General features: G+C 32.0%; 1 protein-coding gene across 1 annotated transcript; it reads right to left on the bottom strand.

Annotated features, from left to right (window-relative positions):
- Positions 1 to 1445: 1445 nt before the first annotated feature.
- Positions 1446 to 24055, bottom strand: LOC114715030 (uncharacterized). Its single transcript, XM_028899836.1, has 8 exons — positions 23958 to 24055; positions 11404 to 11425; positions 5264 to 5394; positions 5122 to 5153; positions 3511 to 3693; positions 2665 to 2712; positions 1882 to 1943; positions 1446 to 1735 (listed from the first exon to the last, which is right to left on the bottom strand). Exons 3-8 carry the CDS (start codon positions 5350 to 5352, stop codon positions 1631 to 1633), a joined length of 519 nt encoding a protein of 172 aa, XP_028755669.1. The 5' UTR covers positions 5353 to 5394; positions 11404 to 11425; positions 23958 to 24055; the 3' UTR covers positions 1446 to 1630.
- Between the last annotated feature and the right edge of the window lie 126 nt (positions 24056 to 24181).

Here is a 24181-nt window from a genome sequence, read left to right on the forward strand (position 1 = left end):
AGAGTTATAATAGATTTTTGAGATTTTGACCAACTAATGAAGTTAATAAGCATATGAAAATACATACAAAAATATTTTATCATATAAAAATAAAATAAGGACAAAGTCGTTGATATAATAGTTTCTCTCTTCCCCTCCTCTCTTTCTCTTTTGAACCAAACAAGAATAGCCATAAAATATCTCCCCTTCCTTCGGTTTCATTAAAACTCCTCCTCTCTCTTTCCCTCTTTACTTCTTCATTACGTAATGTTTGGTTGGAAGGTTTTTGGAGGGAGGGGAGAAAAAGAGAGGAGAAACTGTATTTGGTTCGGAAAAATAGAAAGGAGGGAAGAAATTTTTTTTATCTTTTAGTGCTTCTCTCTCTGTTTTTTTTACTCCTCTCCAAATTTGAATTTTTTTAGAGAAGAGAGAAATATTATTTCTCATCCTGACTAAATTACACATGCTAGTTTTTAAGTATTTTAAGTTTATCATTTTCAGTAAAAATCTTTTTTTATTTTTTTCTCAGCCCCTACTATTCTTCTGCAGATGTTCTTTTTTTTTTTTTACTCCTCAAATGTTTTTTTTTTGCATATTTTCTTTTTTTTCAATTTCATCAGTCCCCACGCTTTTCGCTATTAATCTTTTTCATCTTTTCCTCTTGCCTGACCCCCACTTCATTCATCTTATCAATATTATTAGTTTTTTTTATTCATTTGTTCAGTATAAATCTATTCTTTATTGGTCTATATGAGTTTAAATAGTTGAGATCTATTAAAATGATATTATCAATCACCAAATTCATTGATATGCGTGTCCATATATACCTACTTTAATTCAATTTTATTTTTTACACAAAACTTTGTATGTTATCTAATTAAACACGTGAGACTACACACGTCATCTAATTAAGGATGAAATATTTCAAAGCTTGTTTTATAAATTTATTTATAATTTATATAATATGCTAAAGATTATAACATACTTCTTTGATTTAGATTCATTTTGCTCTATGATTATTTATAATCTGTTTGTTATGTCTCAAGTTAACTCTTTTTTTTTTTTAATAATAAAGAAGTCTAAATTATCATATTTTTCATATTTCATTAATAAAAATGTTTAATTCAAATAATAAACATATTTACGTAGAATCATAACGTAATAAACTTACAATTTTCTAAAACATATTCTAAAAGTTTTAAAAAAATAAATTTAAAGTTCACATTTTTTATTGGTATTAACCAATTTTTGATAATTTAAATTGTTAATGACTAAAATAGAAAGAATAATTTAAGAGAAAAATAGTAAAGTGGCCCGCTAAAAAATCTTTCAATTGTGATTTTTCTCACTATAGAAGCACGAAAGTTGCTTCTACCCCGGGCATTTTCCTGTTTCAAAGACAGCGAAGGAGCAAGCTCCAATATCTAAACTGTTTAGATAACTGGAACCACACTAGCAATCAGACATGAGCAAAATAGTATACCCATTGCATATATGGGCATGGAAGAATATTGATCGGATCCCCAGTTACATACATTATATATACTGACATGCCACAAAAACCAGCACGAGTCTCAGACAAGACAAGTAATTGAACATCAGCAAAACCAGGTTCAGTCAAGAACTTGTTTAAGAAAAACATGTCATGTGATCAGGGGTTAAATTCAGAATTAGAACTGTTCATTTGGCGGCGAAGTTCTCCCAGGAAGTCCATATGTGAAGCAGAAGCTGCATTACCTGGTGCTGAAGACACAACCTGAAAGAGTGCAAAGAATTTTAAAATTTAAGCATAAGATCAAATTCTCCCAAGCTCATAGCTTGGGCATTTTTCATCAGAGATCAGAGTGATATTTCTGTCCAAGAGATTGGGAGAAGAGAAATTGACCATATTCAAGCTTTTACCTGATGAGGAAGTCTTAAATGAGTCCATGCTGCTGTCCCTCCTGAATAAATAACTGGCTTTTCTGAAATTTGAAGTATAAAGCAAATGTGTTTGTGTGAGAGAGAGAGAGTGTAGTCCAGCATCAAGGACAAGCCAACATATGGCACATAATAAAATACTATAGTATCCTATCTCTTATAATTTTTTTGCGTTTGGAAATCCGTTGGATATTGTCAAACCCACATTTGGACCAAAAAGAAAATATTGAAGTAAAGAGGAATGGCACAACAAACTCCTTCCTTGTGTTTTTAATGGTTTAACCTATCCAAGACCACAACACTACTAACTCTAAAATTTTTATCAGCCGTAATCATGAAAGTCGCAAGCATTATCTATTGGATGGTTTAACATCACCTGATAATTAATGTTTTATTAAATGAGCAAGATCATTTTCCTACTGGATACAAGAAGAAAAAGAAGGTTATCGAATTCAACACAAATAACTAAGCTAGATCTCAGATTTTTGAGTTGACAGTACTTTTTCCTTCCTCCCAATTCCACTAGAAAGTCAGCATAAAATCAACTTGACTCACAGAAAATGCCTACCAACACATGAAGAATTAGTCTGTCTAAATAATTTGTCTGTCTCAATTCACTGTTTCATTGATGACCTGATTTCAGCTTATAACAAGATCAGTCCAGTCCAAGTTCCATCATCATCAAAAGATTAACAAACAAATTAATAAAGTGTAAAATTTTCAAAGGATGAAGAAGTTTATCATAGTTCAAGGATATCCACTGACCAGATGAATCCTTGGAATTATTGTAGGACTGCATAGCAGCGGTCCAACCTGAAATATAAATATATGAACGGCCAATAAAATACATAACAGATATAGAAAAGCACTAGCATATGAAGTCATTAAAGTAGGTGAACAACAATCATCACTTGATTTTCCTTTTTTTAACCTCCCCTCCTCTCAGTAGACCAATAAATGCAAATTCCGCGTCATGGACAGTTGAAGAGTCAAAAGACTTGACACTTTTCTACTCACATGAAAGTTACACACTCATGCAACTAACAAGTAGTGAGTATAAGATCAATATATATAAACCAAATCCCCTAATACCGTTTTGTTCCTGTACAATTTTGGTGTTGACATACGCAAATCGCTCTAACATAAGCAAGTAAACTCGACATGCCTGTTAAACATTAATATCCATTAACATAAAGCAAGAGCCAAAAAAAAAAACTAATGGTGTTGACAATTGTTAGACTTGGAATTGGTTACCCCGTATTTTGGAAACAGAACATGGATAAAAAACAATTTAAACGCCGATTCTGAGCTACCTCAGTACACCTTACAATCTAACAAAAGCCACTTGATCCTTATACTGCCGAAAAATTAGCATATTAGAGGTCAACGTATATCAAATTACCAACAAAGTATTCTACAGAGAACTTAAAAGTTAAAAGCCTATATGGGTTGCAAGCTAAACAACTTTGAATACTTCAGCCCAAATAAACCGGTTCTAACAAAGTCATTGTCACAATTTTTCTATGATAGGAAGCCTATTGAATAATAGAATAAAAAGTATGTAATTAACATTTACAAATCTCTTCTCAAGCAGTAGTTGGAGATACATACGATCATTCATAAGCTGCGAAGCTCTGCTATTACTGCACCCTTCTAATCCCACGAGTCCTGAATACTGATTCTCTTTATGATTACCGCCACCAGCATCTCCATGATCAGGAACAGGAACACTTCTTAAAGCATGTTGATTCTTTTCCAAATCATTCCCAAGACTGTTTGCTTGATCAAGCCCATCTAGACATTTTTATAGAAACTATCAATAATCAATAGCCAGGAATGAGCAGCAAAGAACAGTCATAATTCAGAACAGAAATCGACAACAAATGCACCACCAGCTCTGCCATTTGCCCCAGACTGTTGTAAGCAAATATGTGGTCAATTTTAACGCTGTAATCTTGATGAAACACAGAATTTTGGGAAATTTCAAAGAATTTGAACTCTGAAATCAGATTTTATTGAATGACAGGGAACATAAGGAAACAAACCGCCGATCTAATCCCACAAAATTAGTGATCAATCAAGCAAAACCAATGCATAAATTATCATTACATGTGACCAGACTAGACAACGAAATAGACTAATAATCAGGGAATGATAAAAACATATATTCATCTCTCTGCAATTTTAATTGCTTTTAAAAGAGTTCGATTTCTCCCTCTGGTCAATTCCACTTCATGGGTCTACGTCCCTGAACATTTTTAAAAGAAATTGCTTGAACTGTACATAAGAAACTCCAGCAACACAAGAATATAAAATCATTATAGTTAGATCACATCAACTCCGGGAGCTTCAAGCTTCAAACTTGTCATAGCTGTTTTTTCAGTAACAAAAGATTTGGAAGTACAGTGACAAAGTTTATCCATTTATTTGTTTGTTTATCATGCAGCAAGTCCATCCCCACCTAGCGGGACAAGGCTTGTTGTTGTTGTTGCAAACTTACATCATGCAGCACGCAGCAGAAGACTAAAGAACAGACTGATCATAGAGTTATTAAATCCTCAAAAATTGCTATACTTTGATCAGGAATCACACTTATTTTGGCCATATCATTTGGTCCAAAAATATATTTTTTCCCCTATACTTGACCTTCCGTAAACAGTAATACAACCCCACCAGGAGTTGCTTCGGTGAGGCTTTTACTGATAAACATCTCTCTGGTCACTGCCTTCTCTTTAAACCAGACAAACATTATAGGTCCTAGGAGGAGCAACTAAATAGACGAAAATAGGTAATAAATATTCCATAATTGAGTGACTATTAATAAATAGCTCACCAAACAAAACTCCAACGTTTTTAACCCCAAAAATACAAAATTATGACTCCCCGCTCACTAAACAAAAGGGTCTATATGTTTGAGGCATTGCTAAATCACCAGCTTGCCCAGTCCTAAGATGTGGTCTTCTGACCCCCATTTCGAGCGATCCGTTTGAGTTCGAAGCAAAAATACTTAAGGGCACGCATTGCCTTGAAATAAAGAGAACAAATATATCTTCCTTTTTCCTAGCCTTCTTCCTTTTTCCTACCCTTGAAAGACAACTTAATTCAGACAGATTCAGCAGCATATTCCAACATGAATAGCACACCATATAGAAAGTTTAGTAATAAGAAACACGTGCGGAAGTTGAAATCATTCAAAAGAAAGGGAATCACAAATAGACTGACCAGAAGACTTGCGCCTGTTGTTAGAACGGTTCCTGCAATCCAGTTGCAGAATCGGGGCGAAATGCAAAGAAAAGACAATCAGAAACAGAGGGACACAGTTGTGATTCATTTACAAAGAAGATGGTTACGACGCCATGTTTACCTCTGATTCGGAGGAGCATAGCGCTTGACAGGCGCTGGCGAATCCGTTGCTGCCGATTGTAATGGTGCGGGAGGAGGGTTTTCTAGCATTTCTTCGTCTCTCTCTCTCTCTCTCTGGGTGGGCTCTCCCTCTCTCTCTCCTCTCTCTGTGGGATGAGCTGGAAGCGAGGAGAGAGAAATCAGTGGGGATTGACTTTTTGACCAGATTCTGAGAAATTAAGCCTCCCCGGATGAGGCCTGGTCGGAAGACCATCCTCGGTGCAGATTCTCTCTCCACTTTTTACATACTCCCAGTCTCCCTCACTCTTTTAATAATGCAACTAATCATTTCCGCCTCAAAAAGTGTTTGAATAAAAGCAAACTATGATCTGAAAAATAATTTCTGCAAAATAGATTTTTAGGAGAATAAACTTTATAAAGAATAGATTTTGTGAAAAAGTGATTCTTATAAAGTGACTGTTTGGATATTTATTATAAAAAACACTTTTTATATGTACAAATTACTAAAAAAGACATAAGTTAATATGATAATTATATAAAAAAATATATTTTTATAATATATTTTAATTTGAAAGAATAAAACTGTTAATAATATATTTTTTACCCATATAATTAATAATATATCAGAAAATATAATTAATAATTAATATGTGTATATATATTTATAAAACATTAGATTAAATATGTTTATAGAAAAATGATTTTTTTAGCTAACATAAATAGATTAATTTTCTTTAAAGATTTTAAAAAAAAAGGAATGAATAATTGAGGTAGCTTTGTCATGTAGAGCGAAGACCGAAGGCAAAATAAAGAGTGAAAAAAAGAATGAATAATTGAGAGTTGTTTTGTCATGTATCGGTGACCCTTTTCTACTTAATAAAATTTGAGCCAAAAAGCAAAATACCATGGTTTTAGGCTCTAAAACCATGATTTTAGGCCAAACTATGGTTTCTCCATATTTCTCTCTATTTACGGGGCTGTTTGGGTATCATCCCAAACCATGATTTGGAGAAAGAGATTGCCAAACACTCAAAAAAAACAAAAACTATAGTTTTGGATTAAAACCATAGTTTTGGATTCAGAACTATAATTTCAAAAGAAGTAAATCCATTCTGTTTTTGGGTCAAATTGGAAAGTATGATTGTACCTGTCAGAGTAAATCTCAATGATAATATGACTTTAACACCCCTCAATTATTTTTTTATAAACATATTTAATCTTATATTTTATAAATATATATATACATATTAATTATTATTAATTACATTATCTTATATATTATCCCTCCGTTCCTTATTAAAGAAAATATAACCGAAGTTTGATCAAATTAAAATATATTAAAATTAAAAATATATAAACTTTTTTTCAAAAATGCCCTCATTAATAAGGAAGAGAGATCAGAAATAATTAAATTATTAAGAAGAGAAGTGGAGGGAGAGAGAGTGAGTTGGAGATAATAAATGGGTAAATAGTAAATCAAACAAAGTAGAGACAACTTGTAAGTGTCTCTTTATATAGGAACATGCCATAAGCATCAAATGTTCTTATATAAGGAACGGAGGGAGTATAATTATCTTGGTAAAAAATATATTATTAACAATTTTATTCCTTCAAATTAAAATATATTATAAAATCTATCTTTTATATAATTATTATATAACTTATACTTTTTTAGTAATTTGTACATATAAAAAGTACTTCTAATAACAACTACCCAAATACTCTCACTTTATCAAAATCACTTTTTCACAAAATCTATTCTCCCAAGAATTTATTCTCCATTTTGGTCCAAAAAAAAAGAATTTATTCTCCATAAACTATTCTTCAAACCATGGTTTGATTTCATCTAAACACCCCAGCAGTCTCTTTCCCGAACTATGGTTTGGGATGGCACCCGAACTATGGTTTGGGATGGCACCCAAACAGACCCTAATACTTATTATAAGAAGGGAAAATGACCAAAAAAATACTCATTAAAATTGAAAAAGACAAAAAGATCATCTAAATAAGTGAAAGGCATGAGGTGTGAATTTGGGATTTGCAAGTTTTGGTGGAATGACTGCAATGCCCCTGAAGTGAAAGGAAACAAGTAGGCTAGGGTTTCACATATCAATACACTAACTAAAACATGTTGCAAAACTCAATATGCAAATGGTCACTTTCAGTTTACAAGTTGCTATTCCCGTTATATAGTCAATAAAATTATGTGTAAAAGGATTAAAAATGGTTGCAAATAAATAAGTTGCAAATCTCCTGACACAAATGGTAAATTTCATTATGTAATAATTTATTCCTATTACTTGTTTTGTAAAATTGTCTGTAAATAGCTTAAAACATATTACAAAATTTGTTACGCAAACAGTCATTTTCATTTTGCAAGTTATTATTCCCATTACATATTTAGTAAAATTGTGTGCAAAATGATTAAAATTTTTTGCAAATAAACAGGTTGCAAATTCTCTAATGTAAATGGTAACGTTTATTACGCAAATTGTCATTCATATTACTTGTTTTGTAAAATTGTCTGTAAATAGCTTAAAAACATGTTGCAACACTCTTTATACAAATAGTCATTTTTCATTTTGTAAGTTGTTATTCTTGTTACATGTTTAGTAAAATTGTGTGCAAATGATTTAGAAATAGTTGCAAATAGAGAGGTTGCAAAACACATTATGGAAATTGTTATATTCATTTCAAAAGTTATCAATCACTTTGCAAATGTTATAAAAAGCTACCTTCATTATATAACGCCCAAAGGTAAACACAATTAGCACATGTTATTAATAACTGTGCAATAATAATAATTCAATATGTTTTCTGTAAACAAATTCCACCTGCAATCTTAAGTGAAATATTATAACAATAGTTGGATAATGCATTTGTTTGTACAAATGCTATTCTCAACTTCTTTCCCAATCCAAGAAATTCTTTTCGAAACAACATGTACACATTCTTCACTTCTTCGCTTGACTCTCTTTCTAGTAGTATTTTTCCTTCCTACAAAAAACATAACCTTATAGTCATTCACTATGCTATATTTTCTTGACAATAATCTGGTCATTATCAAAAGAAATATAATCAGTTCTATTAAGAAATGTAGTAAATTCCATAACCCACTCAGCTTAATTTGCTTTACAACAATGTAGTTATTAACATAACAAATCCAGTAAGTTCTATTACCAAATTAATTCAATTCCAATAACAAGTCAATTTTCTTGACTTTGCAGAAAAATATCAATACAAATATGGTCATTCACATCCCAAATATCGTCATTTCACCATATACCAACCAGAACTACTTACTACTTAAATAACAAAATTTACTGCTCAGGTAATAAAATTTATTACTTATTCTTGAATTATTAGAACAGAGCAGAAAACGCAAAATAACAAAATAGCATACTTTAAAAAATAAACTTCATTAGAAGATAGCAGAAAGTTAACCAATATAAATGAACCACATTATAGAGATAAAAAGTCATAGTAAAATCTCATAGAACTAAAAGATTGGTTCCTTATTTTATTACATTAAAAACAATAAAAAAAATTGAAAGTAATGAACTTCAAGGAGATGCATTAGTACATGCACTTAGTATAAACAACATTTAGGAAAAATAGGAACAAAAAAAAGTTTCCCTTTTTGTGATGATGGCTCAATGGTTTTAAAGCTTCTCACAGATGCTATGCACATTTCTCATTGAAACCATCCTTGACAATGGCAATGCAAGTAGACGACTTCAGAGAACAGTGACTTTGTAGTTTGGGTGAGTCAATGACTTGGGATAACGAGAGCTTCACAGTTTGGGTGAGTGGAAAAGTTAGGAGATTGACAGTTTTGTGGTTTTGGTGAAACGATGACTTTGACAAATTTGAAAAAGATGAGTTTGGATGAGTATGAAATTTGGAAGAACTAGGGCAGTGAACACTTCCCTTTTCAAAACATTTAAGGGGTATTTTAGTCTTTCTATCAAAATTTGAATATTCTAGATTCATACCACATGCTCTTCTAATCAATTTACTTACTTGGATGATCTTTTTGTCCTTTTCAATTTCAGTGGATATTTTTTTGGTCATTTTTCCTTATAAGAAACATTTATATGATGTTTTAAATTTTTTTGGATTGGTTTTCTATTTTACTTCTATTAATTATTTATTTTAATACTCTCTCTAATTCTTATTATAAAAGTCAATAGGGTGACCCTTGATTACAAAAAATTATTATTATTATTATTATTATTATTATTATTATTAGAAAACATTTATGTAAATAAGGGTAAATTTAAAATTTTTTATAATTTTGAAATACGTTTAATGGTATAACTATCATTTCTTGATCTATGTGAATTTGTTGATGACTTTCTTATAATAACAACGTGAGGAAGTACTCAATATTTTATTATTTTATTTTCCAAATCATCTTTTTTTATTTTAATAATTTTCTTTTTTCATATATTATCTCTACTCATAAATAAAGATATTTTTAAAGAAAAATTTCTAGTTTTTACATATTTACTATCTTTAACTAGTTTTAACAAAATTTTTTCTACGTAGTTTGGTCAAATATTTCTTATAAATAAACACAGAGGGAGTAATAATTTAGTTTTTACATGGCAAATAAATCGTATGTTCGGACTTCTGAACCAGACATTAACGCATGTTGTTAGAAATTGGAATAATGAAACAAAAAAAGTGTGAAAATACTAAATCCTAAAATGAACACCTAAAACTTGTTAATGACAAATATTAAGGAAACTAAAATGGCATATTGAAATTAAAAGAAGTAACAAAAATACCCTTTACTTTTTAAAAAATAAATGAATGGAAGTGAGATTTGATCCCACCACTATTTGGATGGTTATGCCAAAGTTAAGGATAACCATTAAATCACCAATGCATTGATATCATCTTATGCACGCGCGCGCACACATATATCTTTCTTGATGTGTAAGTAACTACTTAGTTTTGACTACTGATCATTCACAACTTTTATATAGATATTAACTATATTTTAATAGATATTAACAACTTCTTATTATAAAATCACTCTTTCAGATCATTCACAACTTTTATCAAGATATTAACTATATTTCAACTGGTATTAACAACTTTCGTTTAGCAAGAAACAAAGCTTCTTTTTCCAGTCATTTATAATTTTTATACGAGTATTGACTACATTTTAATAGTTATTAATAACTTTGAAACAGAAATTAACATGCCACAATTTTAACGTAAATATATGAGAAAATGAGGGGGAAAATCATATATTGAGGAAATACTCAATTACTAAATTTTAGTTGGTAATAACAAAATTTCAATTTATTTTACCAATTTCAAAATAGAAATTAAGAAAAAAGCTCTTGGTCAAAAAAAAAAAAAAAGAAAAAAGCATTTTTGTCATTTTGCTTTAATTTTAAAATGCCTTCTAGATTCTCCTTTTCTTTTTGGCACTATGAATTGTTAGCTCTTTGAATTAGAATTTAGTATTTTCAAAGTTCTTTTTATGTTTGTTTTGTTTTAGAAATTTTATTAGATATTTTTGTGTAGGACAATATTTACGTCAAGTTCTTTATATTTATTATATCAAGTTTTTCAATTACACATAATTATATATCTTATTTATAAAATATTAATATTTAATAGTATTTGATCATAAATCTATATGAAACAAAAAGGAACATATGATCATCGGAGAATTTGACATACAAGGAGCTTTACATAAGTTTTGTCGTTTTGTATATATTTTTTTTAAAGGTTACTTTTGAATTGTAGAGGCAAAAATTTTTACATTGCTCAGGAGTAAGCTTGTAATAGAAACAATGGTAACAGGCAAAAAAAATAGAAACGATGGTAATACATCTAAAAATACATACAAAATGAAAAAAAAGGTAATAAGACTTATATTACTCCCTTTCTTCTTATGTATAAGAGAATTATTATGTTTCCGTTATAAAAGATGTTAGGAGCCTATCTAAAATATTTACTATTACTATTTTTTATGTTAAAAAAATTAATCTTTTTTTATCTTTCAGCTTTTAATTTGTTTATAACTCAGTCTCTCATTTTTTACTTTCAACTTTTGACTCATTTGTGACTCAGTGCTTCAACTTTTCCTTCTTTATAGTATTATCCTTGTCATCTGCAACTCACTTCTAACTCATCCCATGTGGCTGCCAACTCAACTCCCATGTGGATTTTTAAATAAAATTTGAACAAAAGAAGGAGGTGTGAGGGAGGAGAGAGAGCGGTGGAAATGAACGAGATATAGCCAAGGTGCCATTGATGGTGTTACGGTGGCGAGTCCCAGCCCGGTTCAGGGAGATGTGGCTCCAGATCAGAGAGTGGGTATATGAAGTGGTTGGTTGGGAGGTAGACGAGCAATTCGGGTCAAGCACCGGGAGTGATGGCCATGCTGGCGCTAGCATGTGGTGGCTCTTTTTGCTTAAAAGATTCTCTCGTCGTGTTGGAGATGAGTTTGGTCCCTCTTTTCTTGTCAAATACCCACACTCCGGTGTCAACAGAGCCACCCGTTCATCGAACTCTCCAGAAACTCACTAAGAAATATGGCTCCGTCACGTTACTCATAAGAATCTCTGGAGCTTTTCTTTCTCTATGAGCTGACTCGCCATATTGAGCAATGTGAGGATCAAGGATGGATGAAGTCCTGCTTGTGGCAACCTGGAGCTTTTCACGGGGCTCAGACACAAATTCATGGATCTCGCCCCATATCTCGTTTAGTTCCTCCGCTTCCACTCCTCCCCACACTACCTTCTTTTGTTCAAATTTTATTAAGAAAATCCACATGGGGCCTGAGTTGGCAGCCATATAAAATGAGTTGGGAGTTAATTGTAGATGACAAGGATTATCATATAAAAAGTGAAAAGTTAAGGAATTGAGTCTATAACACCTGTCCTGTCACTATCCTTTTAGCATCCGATAATATCCTTTCAATCAAGAAGACTCATTTCATTAATCAATGCAACACATAATGTCGAGTAATAAGAAAATAAAATTCATAATATAGTTCAAGTCTAAATATCCAAGTCAATAATCTCAAAATCCAAATTACCACAAGCAACAGATAAAACTTTAAATAAAGCACTATAATCCATCAATCAAGGAATTAACAAAAAAATAAGGGTTTAACGTCCCAGGGTCATTGCAAACAGTAAATAATCAAATTAACTCGGCATGTATTTGAGAAGTGTAAGAGCTACTAGCTTGTTCCTCTGGTATCTACCCTTGCTCCCTATAAGATCTGTCACCTGGGAAATGTTAAATAAATGGGGTGAGTACTAATGTCTCCATAACCCAGAGTTCAACCATACACAGACAAACCATTACACATAAGCGATATATTGGCTATATGACCAAGTATTGCAACAGTTTAAATAATCATTAGCAGATGATATAACTAATTTCATAGCATATCATGTTTATATGCAATAGATGTTTCTTCCCTTATTGCTTTGTCCAACCTTATTCCGTTGACTGGACTATAGGCTTATCCACAGCCTAGTTGGGGGTGGAAATAGGCCAGCGGCCTGTCAGGGGCCTGCAACCTGGCCTGTATTTGGTTTGGTTTGGCCTGGCCTGTTTCAAAATATAAAAAGGCTTAGGCCTTTTTGATGGCCTCTTTAACCTAATAAGCCAGGCCTAGACTTTTTGGAAAGCCTGTTAGGCCTAACCTGGCCTGTTTTTTATCTTATTTTTAATTTTCATTTTGTACTTATATCTAGTCTTATTTTAAATTTTGATATATAATTACAACTTGTTTTCAATAATGTTAACTGTAATTAAGATTTAAAATATTACTTATGACATTAAAATTTAAAGAAAAGATAATAATAAAAAATAATTATTATATAGTATGTATATTTTACATTTTTTTATTAGCCTATGTATTTTTTTACTATGCATTTTGAAAATTTTAAAATTATAGTTTTTTTTAATAGGCTTAGGTTAAGCCAGGTCTTTATACAGGCCAGGCTCAGGCTGGAAAAAAAGGCCTGTTACAAGCCACAGGCCAGACCCAGGTCAGCAAGTTACTAAACAGGTCTAGCCTGTGTAACACCCAATTTTCTAAGCTACTCAAAACACCATATAAAAACTAGTTTGATCTTAAGGTCTCAATAATAAAGTTAACACTTAAAGACTCAGCCTTTTAACTACCACATCAAATAAACATGAGCGATAAAACCCATAATATAATTCGACCATAAATATCCAAGTCTGCAGTCTCAAAGTCTAACATAACATAAATCGTGGAGAAAGCTTGAAATAAAGCGGTAAAGTCCATCAATTCAAGGAATTAACAAAATAATGATTTTGGTGTCCTAGGGTCATGACAAATAGTAAAGAATCAAATTAACTCAGCATGTGCTAGAGAAGTGTAAGAACCACTAGCTCACTCCTCTAGTACCTTCCCTTGCTCCCTATAAGGATTGTCACCTGGAAAATGTTAAATAATTGGGGTGAGTACAAAAATCTCAATAACCCAGAGTTCAACCATGTAGATATACAACTATTACCCAAATATTTTCATATTAGCTAGGCAAACAGATATTGCAACGGCTTAAATAATCATTAGCAAAATATGTAACTAATTTAATAATATATTATGTTCATATGCAATGGATGTTTCCTCCCTTATTGCTTCATCTAACCTTATTCCAGTACTCAGGATGTATCTGGCCAAAGATACAGAACCCAAGCCTAAACTATGGCTCCCCTCCTTAAAAGAACCAGGAGGTGTCACTATTCCACGTTCGCCCTCTACAAACCTGGTCAGGTAAGTATTAAGGAATGGGGCCCTAAAAAAGCCAACCACTTTGCGCTAAGTGGAGGCAAACCACGTGGTCATAATTTGTCACATATATCAATATCATAAACTCCCAAGTCCAACTATCTATGCATGTCATGAATATATAACAAATCTAGTATATGCAAGCATGCTTGAAAGAAAACGAATTACCATAAATTTTCACAAAAATAACCAAAACACATTCATACTTAAAGGAAAATTCAAATAACATAAAAGATAATACAATTTTATTCCTTCACCTTTTTAGTCTTATTTATTTATTTGTATCCATTAAGCTGATAGAGTTATGTGTATCTTCTACTGTTGATACCAATTTAATCATGACAGATAAAGATTGCACACACATAGAAAAACCCCAAGTTACCTAGTTTTCCTCAAGATCACAAGTAGTCAAGCAGCAAATCCCAAGCAACAAGCCTCTCAGTGAGAGTCTACAAAAGTCACACACATGTACCAAACTATTAATTAAAAAAAAAATTTATCTATCAAAAATTTACCCCTATTATTCTAAAATTTTCCTAAGCTATCTAGGGGCCCTAACGTCAGCTAAAAAAATAGATATAATGACACTCATAAAAATCTCATTTTTCATTTAGGTAAATACTATTATTAAATTTATCCTAGCATATTTATAGAACCTTAAAGTTCCTCGTAGTGAAAATTTATTCAAATTTTTTTTAATAGCAGATTCCCCGGTTTACAAAATTTTAAATTGTTATAATTTAAATCTATATTTTACATGTGGGTATATAGATAAGGCTAAGTATGTACGGGTTTTACATCTGTGAAGAAAACACTGAGCCATTATAAAGGTTCGACATATCTAATGAAAGAGAAAGCTTGAATCCTAAATTTCAAAAAGGAGCATCAGTTTCAGATAAATAAGTTAACTAAACTCGTAACATAACACACACACACTCTCTCTCATAGATATATATATATATATATATCCGTATACGCACGCGCACACACTAAGAAATTTGGAGGCCACTCAACAACCTTGGAGCTTCTGATCAAAAAAAAAAAAAAAACCTTGGAGCTAGGCTGGGCTATAAATTTTGTTTTATATCTGCCCCACTGTTTATAAATTGGCGTGTGTATCTTAGTATATATAAATATATATACCCACCAATAAAACTGGTCGTTTGCTTAAACCAAGAAGAGAGTACATTTGGTATTATATACATACATGTATATTGGATAGGGAGGATTGAAAAGGGCGCACATGCTCATAGGTGAGAAAAGACAAAATTTAAAGGCCAAGATAGACTTTAAACCATAAGATATACTAACGTAAATTAATGGGGAAAAGGACAAAACTCATGTATGGAGCCAAACTATAGGAAGAAGATAGGAAGAAAGGGAAGTCAATACCTCTGGAGTATGCGAAGAATTGCAGCGGCATGGTTACTGAAAACGGAGCAGAGGAGGGTCTTCAAAAGTATAGGTATTCATATATATCAAATTCGAATCAGATCTTTATATATATATATATATATATATATTTAAAAGTAACCCAATATAATGGTTTTATTTGACGAGGATAATACCCCCGTTTTTTTTAATGTTAAACTCAATTCTTTTTTTTTTAAATATAAATATTGGTGTGTGTGTATATTTAAACTTCATATAACATATTTGAAATTTGAATTTCAATCTATTTCATATTATTATTACTACTATGATTATCATCATCCATAGCCATTTTTTCTATTTTTTTTTTAAAACCTATGCACTTATTTACAATTTTGTTTTATTTTATTTGACTCTCTTTTAAATGTCTTATTTTCTTAAATTTATTATTATCTATATATTTTATTTGCTTGATCAATGATTTAATCCAAACTTTTTATAAATAACTACTTATAAACCCAAATAAAATTTGGGATGTTACAGTCTGGCCTGGCTTGTTTCCACCTCTAAGTCTAGCTCACACACTGGACTAACTCAAGCTACTCCAGTGCTTAGGACGTACTCGGCTAAAGTTACAGAGTCCAAACCTAGACTATAGCTTCCCTCCTTACAGAACAAAACCGGGAGGTGTCATTGTCCTACTTTCCCTTTTTACAAAATTGGCCCGGTAAATATTAAGAAATGAGGCCTTAAAAAGGCCAACCACTTTGTCCTAAGTGGAGGCAAACTATGTTGTTACAATATATCATACATATCAATATCATAAACTCTCCGGTCTAACAATCAATACATGTCATGAATACGCAACAAATCTAATACATGCAAGCATGTTTGAAAGAAAATAAGTCACCATAAATTTCTACCACAATAATTATGATATAATTATGCTCAAAAGAGAATTCAAATAACACAATATAATACAATCCTATCCCTTTGCCCCCTTTTTTTAAGAAATCTTATCAATTTATTTGCATCATTTAAATAGATTAGAGTTATATATATTACCATCAATATTTAATCACAACAAATAAGGTTTGCACACACATGAGAATAAAAACCCAAATTACCTAGTTTTTTCTAGCTCTCCAGCAATTACAACAATTCCAATCAACAAGACTCTCAAAGAGAGTCTACAAAATCAACATAATAAGATATTAATTTATCAAGACTAAAAATTATATTCTATGCCTATGTTAAGGTTACAACAAAATTACTCTAAAACTTCAAAGTTATCCTAGAGAGTCCACAATACATATTATTAATTTCTTCTAATTAACTTTTTGTAAGTATTATTAAAATTTTAACATTTCATAATAACTTATATGGAATCCTGACCCTGCGTAAAGTTGAAAGACTCTTTTTTTTTTTTGGTCTTTATTCCTAACAAATGCTGGATTTCTTTTATATATATATATATATTGCAGAATTTCTTTTGTAGACACCTGTTGCTGGAAGGGAGGGGCACCGAAAGCAAAACGAAGGGGTGATTGTATATATTTTCTAATCAAGTGTGTGTGTGTGTACAGACGGACGTACGAAGAGGCAAATGGTAATTTGAAAAAAAAAAAACATGATACGAGGAAGAGGTCAAGGGTAGAAAAAGGAATCAATGAAGAAGGACATTAAGAAATAAAACAGTAGTTAATGGTGTCTAATCATTCTTATCCTTTTTCCTATTAATGCATATGGGCGTATACTCATGAATGGTAGCTGTTAAATGTGAGGAAGGAGAGAGAGAAAAGAATGGGAAAAATAGGTGCACACCTTAATAAATATATGTATGTCTGGTGATGACAAGGAGACTTACGGCTGAACCAAGAGAAAAGGACTAAAAGAAAAAAGGAAAGATGGATTATGAGAAGAGAAGTAAAAAAAGAAAAAAGAAAAAAGAAGACAAGAATGGCATATTTTACCTTGAAAGTATATTAATTTGTGAGGATGGAACGTTTAGAGAGTAGAAGGAGGGGAAACAATTTTTCAAAGCCACCGGTCCACAATAGTGGAGAAGGTTAAGGGGGTGTTTGGATGGAAACCAAACCATGGTTTCAGAAGTAATTTCACAGTCTACGAGATAAATATGTAGAGAAGTTTATCTCGATTTACGAAAAAGTGCTTTTGAGAAGCACTTTTTAGGATATCCAAATACCCTAAATAAGAAATTGAGTGGTGACTAAAAGGTAAAGAATGAGTATGAGAAAGAAACAAGGTTAGGTTACTATATCTTTAAAATTAATAAATCTTCATTTAATTCATTCACTATCATCATCATCGTGTCTTCTTGTTATTATTATTTTAAATCCTATTAAACTTAAACATATAATTAATTATGTGAAATCTACCGAAATCATTCGCAACATTTTAAAAGTTAAACCCAGTTTCTTCTTCTTCGCTTTTCACTTCCTATTAAATTAAACCTCACATAACAGATTTGAAAATCTTTTGAAATTTCAATCCGTTGCAAATTATTATTGTTGTCGTTATAATTTCCACTTTTATTTTCAATATAACTATTCACTTATTTATATTTTTTATTTTATCTTTCAGTGCGGTTATTGATGTATATATTTACACACATGATAACTATTTGTGATTACTTCCTTCAGCTAGGTTCAAACTTTAAATCTCTTCTTTAATCTTTTATGATAAACTTTAAATAGCTGATTATTAAATCCTCCTAATTCTTCTTTAAATAGCCATTTCAATATAAAGCGCAAATAAAATTTGGAATGTTACAGAGTCATAGATGAATCAATAGTTGAGGGACTGAGGAGTGCTAAATCAAAGCTGAGGAACTAAATCATTGAAAAAATTTCATTTAAGGACTGTTGAAGGAAATTAATTTTCAAAATCCCCTAAAACAATCTGAAATGTCACTGCTGGACTATAGGAACAGATTGAAATTAACTTCAAAACAAAAAAAGACAGTGTTGCCCCTCAAATCGTGACTCTGAAATTTGAAGTCTTTTCTCTCTCACTCTCAACTCCCGATATTTGAAGCCCCTCCCTCTTATTCTCTGAAAAATCCCATTCATGCATTGAAGGAGATCGTTCGCCTCGCCATTGCCGCTGTTATGGTAAGGAGAGACTTCGTCGTTGCCATTATTCTGATAAGGAGAGCCTTCATCGTCACCCTTGCCCTGGCAATGAGAGCCTCCATCACCAGCCATGCAAGTGTTGGACGAGAGCTGTGTGTGTGTGTGTGTGTGTGTGTGTGTGTGTGTGTGTGTGTGTGTGTGTGTGTGTGTGTGTGTGTGTGTGTGTGTGTGTGTGTGTGTGTGTGTGTGTGTGTGTGTGTGTGTGTGTGTGTGTGTGTGTGTGTGTGGTGTGTGTGTGTGTGTGTGTGTGTGTGTGTGTGTGTGTGTGTGTGTGTGTGTGAAGCTGGTTAAACTAGAAAGACTTGCAGGAACTCAAACCCTGCGTGACTTTATTGATGAATATAATCTGTTTTTGGTTTAATATATACCTATTTTTGCATATATATGAATCTCAATATGCATTTTTGGAATGGTTTAGAAAGTAGCTGTGACAACCTATTTAGATTTTTTAGGGTGAGTTGAAATCTATTTTGTATAATGCAATGAATAGATGGAAAATTTCATGATGGTACTTGGAGGTAAGCTGTTACAAGTACTGAACTAAAATTGGTTGGCAACTATATAAATGTATGAATAAATTAATTGACTTGCATATGGACATATTTTTGTTGTTATTGTATGTATTCTTCTTACAAATTGCCTAATTCCACTTATGAACAGTCACTCAACATATTCTTATTGCAAATTTCCTAATTCTAATTGTCAACATTGTAACATCCTTATTTTCATACGTAGAATTTAATTAAATTTATAACTAAATATCTTTTACTATCAAGTTAATGGAAATTTAAATATAGGTAAATTATTTTTGAATTAATCATGACTGTGTATATGTGTGAAAATGTGTGTGTGTGTGTGATATTATAAGAATAAATAAGTATAGCATGGTATAGAAATTCCACATCGACTAATTACTAGAATAAAGGAGTTTAAGGAGCCTATATATAAGAGGTGGTAAGTGAAGTTTGGAGTAAGTAAACAATTTTCACACATATCTAAGGCAGTTTTAGAAAAATACTAGTTTTGAGTTTTTTAACCGTTGGATTAGAGTACCATTTGGTCAGCTCATTTGGGACATCCAAATCGTCAATTTCAATGGTTGGATCATCAATCCGATGTCTAAGTTACAAGTTATTAGGTCATTTTCAACTCTCTCTTTTTTTCAAATTTGGTAAGTAGAGTTTTGAATATTAAATTAGTTTTTTTAAGTTCGTTTATCATTCGATTGAGCTATAATTTTGAAAATAGAATCATGATAGATAGAAAATTAAATTCAACAATTAGATTAATAGTTTAACTTCTGTAGTGAGAATAACCTAACTCGTATTAAATCTATTTATCTAAGTCTTTCAAAGATAGAACATAAGTTATAAATTGGAGTTTTTCTATTTATATTATGAATTTGATGATTCTAATGATATAACCTAATAATTAAATGATATTTAAGTTAAGAAAAATCAAGAAATCGAGTCTAACTCAGATATATATGTTCTTACTTGAAACCTTTAAAAAAAGGCCTTTTGAGCTAGAATTCTAAGTAAAAGTTGAAGCTTTTAAAGGAGGAGTTAGAGGCTAGGACTTTGTGAGTAGCTTACTCTAATACTATAGAGATAACATTTTAATTTTGTTTGTAAATATAAACCCTACTGTGGTGTTTTCAAGGTTGGGTTTTAGTTGTATTTGACTGTTAGCTATGAGACTGGTAACTAAATTTCTATCTGTTGCATGCTCTGATATGAGGTTGATGAGTGGTTTTATAACCAATTCTTGTATACATATATTATGTTTTGTATGAACTGTCTTGGGGATGCTATTTTGAAAATGATTGAAATCGTTTATGTTGGTAGAAATTAATGATTATGATTATGAGGTATTATTATGAAATTTGGTTGATTATGCATATAAATATGTTATTGTAAACACTATGCATCTAGTTTGGGTGGGGGGAAGGAGATGATTGACCTCCACAGGAAGCTCTATAATTGGCCTCTATTCTTGTCCCACTAGTTCTTCGAGAGACTGCAACACCTCAGTAGTTCTTTGAAGGTGAACCCATGGTCCACTAAGTGCTTTATGAACTTTGCCTTGTCTATGCCACTCATGTGATGAGCTTGTAAGAGTAGCCAATCATATGACAAGACTTAGCCCATGGGTTCAGTCGATGAAAATAAGGAGGAGATAAGGTTGGATTTGGAAATTATACTTGCATGTTTAATTTGAATGATTCTCGAGTTACCATCTTGTGGATAAGATAACAGTTATATTATTTTTTTTTTATACACAACAGTTACATTATTTTTGAGATTGATCAATTCCTGAGTTACTATCTTATAGATAAGATAATAGTTATATTATTTTTGAGATTGATCAAGATGTTTTGAGACTGGCTAATTAATATGGTAAATATATTCTAGTTGTGGAGTGAAAATATATTTGTTTCAAAAAGTATATTCCCCAAACACCATATTAGCCCATGCAAGTATGTATGATAGATAGAAATTTAGTTATTGAGACATTGTCTTCCTCGCATTACTTTACCATTTTCAGGGAACAATACATCAGCAGAACCTTGGAGGAAGACTTTTGTGGCTCAATAGCTGAAAACTGACAGTGTAAAGCTTTTGAGCCTTACTTTATGTAATCTTTTAGTATATTGTCAGGCATCAGGACTGTACTTATTTGGAACTTATTTTACTTTCTCATATTCTTATATTTTTGTCTTGATGAACACATTGTATCTTCTATCTTTGGTTTATTTTGTCTGGACATTGGCTTGGAGTGCTGGTAGTGGGTCAGAGGCCTTTAGGTTGTATGTGATCGGATTATTTGTGGACCCACGATGTGATAATGGTAATTTTTGCAAGTTTAGTCATTATTAATATCGATTGAGATAGTCAAATATGAATTGTTGTTATAATTTATTAATCAGAGATGTGTTGTTTTATAACCAGGTTTGCTATGATTAATCTTTTCTAACATGATTTGCATGTGAATGTATTACATGATAGTGTATGTTGATTACAAATGATAAGGTATTTCTTTTTTCTAACCATGATAGCCTTAATTGAGGTTGAATGCCTTTATATTATGGTTAGCTCCTTAAAGATGTGATTGTTTCTAAATAACCACAATAGGGTATGTTTGTTGGTTTTATTCTTTTCTATCATAGTTAGTTCTAGTTAGGTAAGCAGCGACGTTACAAACATGACAGCCAAATACCCATGACATCAAGTTGTTAATCAACATATCCTTGTTGCAAATTTCCTAATTTGAGTTGTCAATAATACATCACATACTTGCAAGTTGGTGGGAAAAGACAACAAATTATAATTAATTAACATGTAATTTACTCATAATATATTTCCTAAAATAGAAATTATGCAAATTCTCTTCACCCAAATTTTAGCATATTCTAAAATAGTTTAAATTACATCTGAAATAGAAATATAACAATTCCTATATCATTGCTTTGTTTTAAATTGTGTCTTCATCCGTTAAAGGAGTTTCGCAACAGCAGTTGACTACGTATTTCTTTAGTGAGTAACAAGCCATCACAACAACTCATTCCTATAGCACAACAATAAGTATTATCAATAGATTAACATAGGTCATCAATGAAAACTCAAAATAATGAATGAACTCATGAACAATTAAAAATGACGATCACATAAGGGACACTATGATTATCCGGAAAAGTAGAAGAATAATAAAGTTGAACTAATACAAAATTGAGCTATTATTTGCTGCCTTTGGTATGCTAAATCAACTTATTTCTTCTTTTTCTTGTTCTTAGTTGCATCTTCCTCACCATGTAATGAATCAAACACATAAAACTTTAATGTACTTGGTTCAAAGACAAAGCAAAACCAATGCATTACAAACAGAATTGGTGCAAAAATGTATTTATATTCATCCAAATTGTGGCCCAAGTGTTGTGGGAGTATTTGGTTCAAGTTTTTGTCCACTTTACTTGTAAATACACTAATTCTTGTTGAAAATATCCTAACTTAACTTGTTAAAGGATAATGTATTTTAATGCATTTAACATATTATTAGGAAGACATATGAACTTACTAGAAAAAAGGATAACACTAATCACAAAATTAACGTCAAATATGTGCCTCTTTGAAGAAATAAACTCGTAGTATGAAAAGCCGGCACACACTTGTGAGTATAGATAAACTGAGAATACACAAGATAGGAACTAAAAATGCACAAATGAAGGAGACTTACTCTCAACACTTAATGATGTCAATTTAAACTCAACCACTAAATAGTTTTATTTGAAATATGAGTAATCAAAAAATTCCTCACTAGTTTAGAACTCCATGACAACCCAAACCAAACTCATAAAATCTACAATACAAGAAATGGAGAAGGAATTTCAAAATTGAAAGCAGTGAAAGAGATCGCATACACACAAAGAGAGAGATCACGGCGACAGCGAAGGCTCTTGTCTAACACTTGTAGGTGCAGCGATGGAGGCTCTCGTTGTCAGAGCGGGGGGAACGACGGAGGCTCTCTTTACTAGAACAATGGCGACAATAGGCTATCCTTACCACAACAGCAATGATGGCGAGGTGAACGATCTCCTTCAACGCATGAATGGGATTTTTCAGAGAATGAGAGGGAGGGGCTTTAAATATTCGGAGTTGAGAGTGAGAGAGAATAAGACTTCAAATTTCACAGTCACAGTTTGATGGGCAACACTGTCTTTTTTGTTTTGAAGTTAATTTCAATTTGTCTCCATGGTCCTGCAATGACATTTCGGATTGTTTTGGGAGCTTTTGGAAATCAATTGTCTTTAGTAGTCTTTAAATGAAATTTTCCCTAAATGATAAGTGTGTTAAAAATTAAAAGATTAATTTTTATTTTTATTTTTCACTCTCATTGATATTAATTGTTTACACCTTGCGGTTATATGAGTATTATTGCCCTCAATTAAGGTAACTCTTCCAAAAATGATTTTTTGCATTCACATGATTTTAAATTTGAGACTCCGCGAACAGCTCAAGTATTCATGGTATTAAAACCTGGACCGGACCGGCCGATTCGGACCGGAAACCGGCAAACCGGTCACTTGTCCGGTCCGGTTCTTATCTAAAACCGGAAAGAAACCAACCCGGCCTAACCCCTTTTAAACCGGTGTAACCCGGACGCAACTCGGGTAACTCACTGGGTCAGATGGGTCACCGACTTAATTTTTTTCTTTTGTCTTCTGGGTTCCAAGGATGACACCACGCTCTAATAGAAAAGAAGAAAGGTTGAAGAAGACGGAGATAAAAGCATACAAAAAGAAAAAAGAAACTTAAAGAAAAGGAAAAAATATAAAAAAATTACCTAGCATAGTATATAGTTGTTAATAGAGAGAGAAGGAGAACACTAAATCGTTGATAAGAGGGAGGAAAAAAGCGCCGAGCAAACCTGCAGAAGACGGAAGAAAACGAAGAGGAACTGGAAAGGAAGAAGAAGTGAAGAACTCAAGAAGTGCGAAGGAGGTAGACGCCTGGGGAAAAAAGCGCCGAGCGAACCTGTAGAAGACGTAATGTTCAGTCAGTCTGCTACATTAGGAGAAAACAAAGTTTTGAAA

This window comes from Neltuma alba, unplaced genomic scaffold, assembly GCF_004799145.2.
Source record: "Neltuma alba isolate B1F8T4 unplaced genomic scaffold, ASM479914v2 tig00011573_pilon, whole genome shotgun sequence".
In the NCBI taxonomy this organism is placed as follows: Eukaryota; Viridiplantae; Streptophyta; class Magnoliopsida; order Fabales; family Fabaceae; genus Neltuma; species Neltuma alba.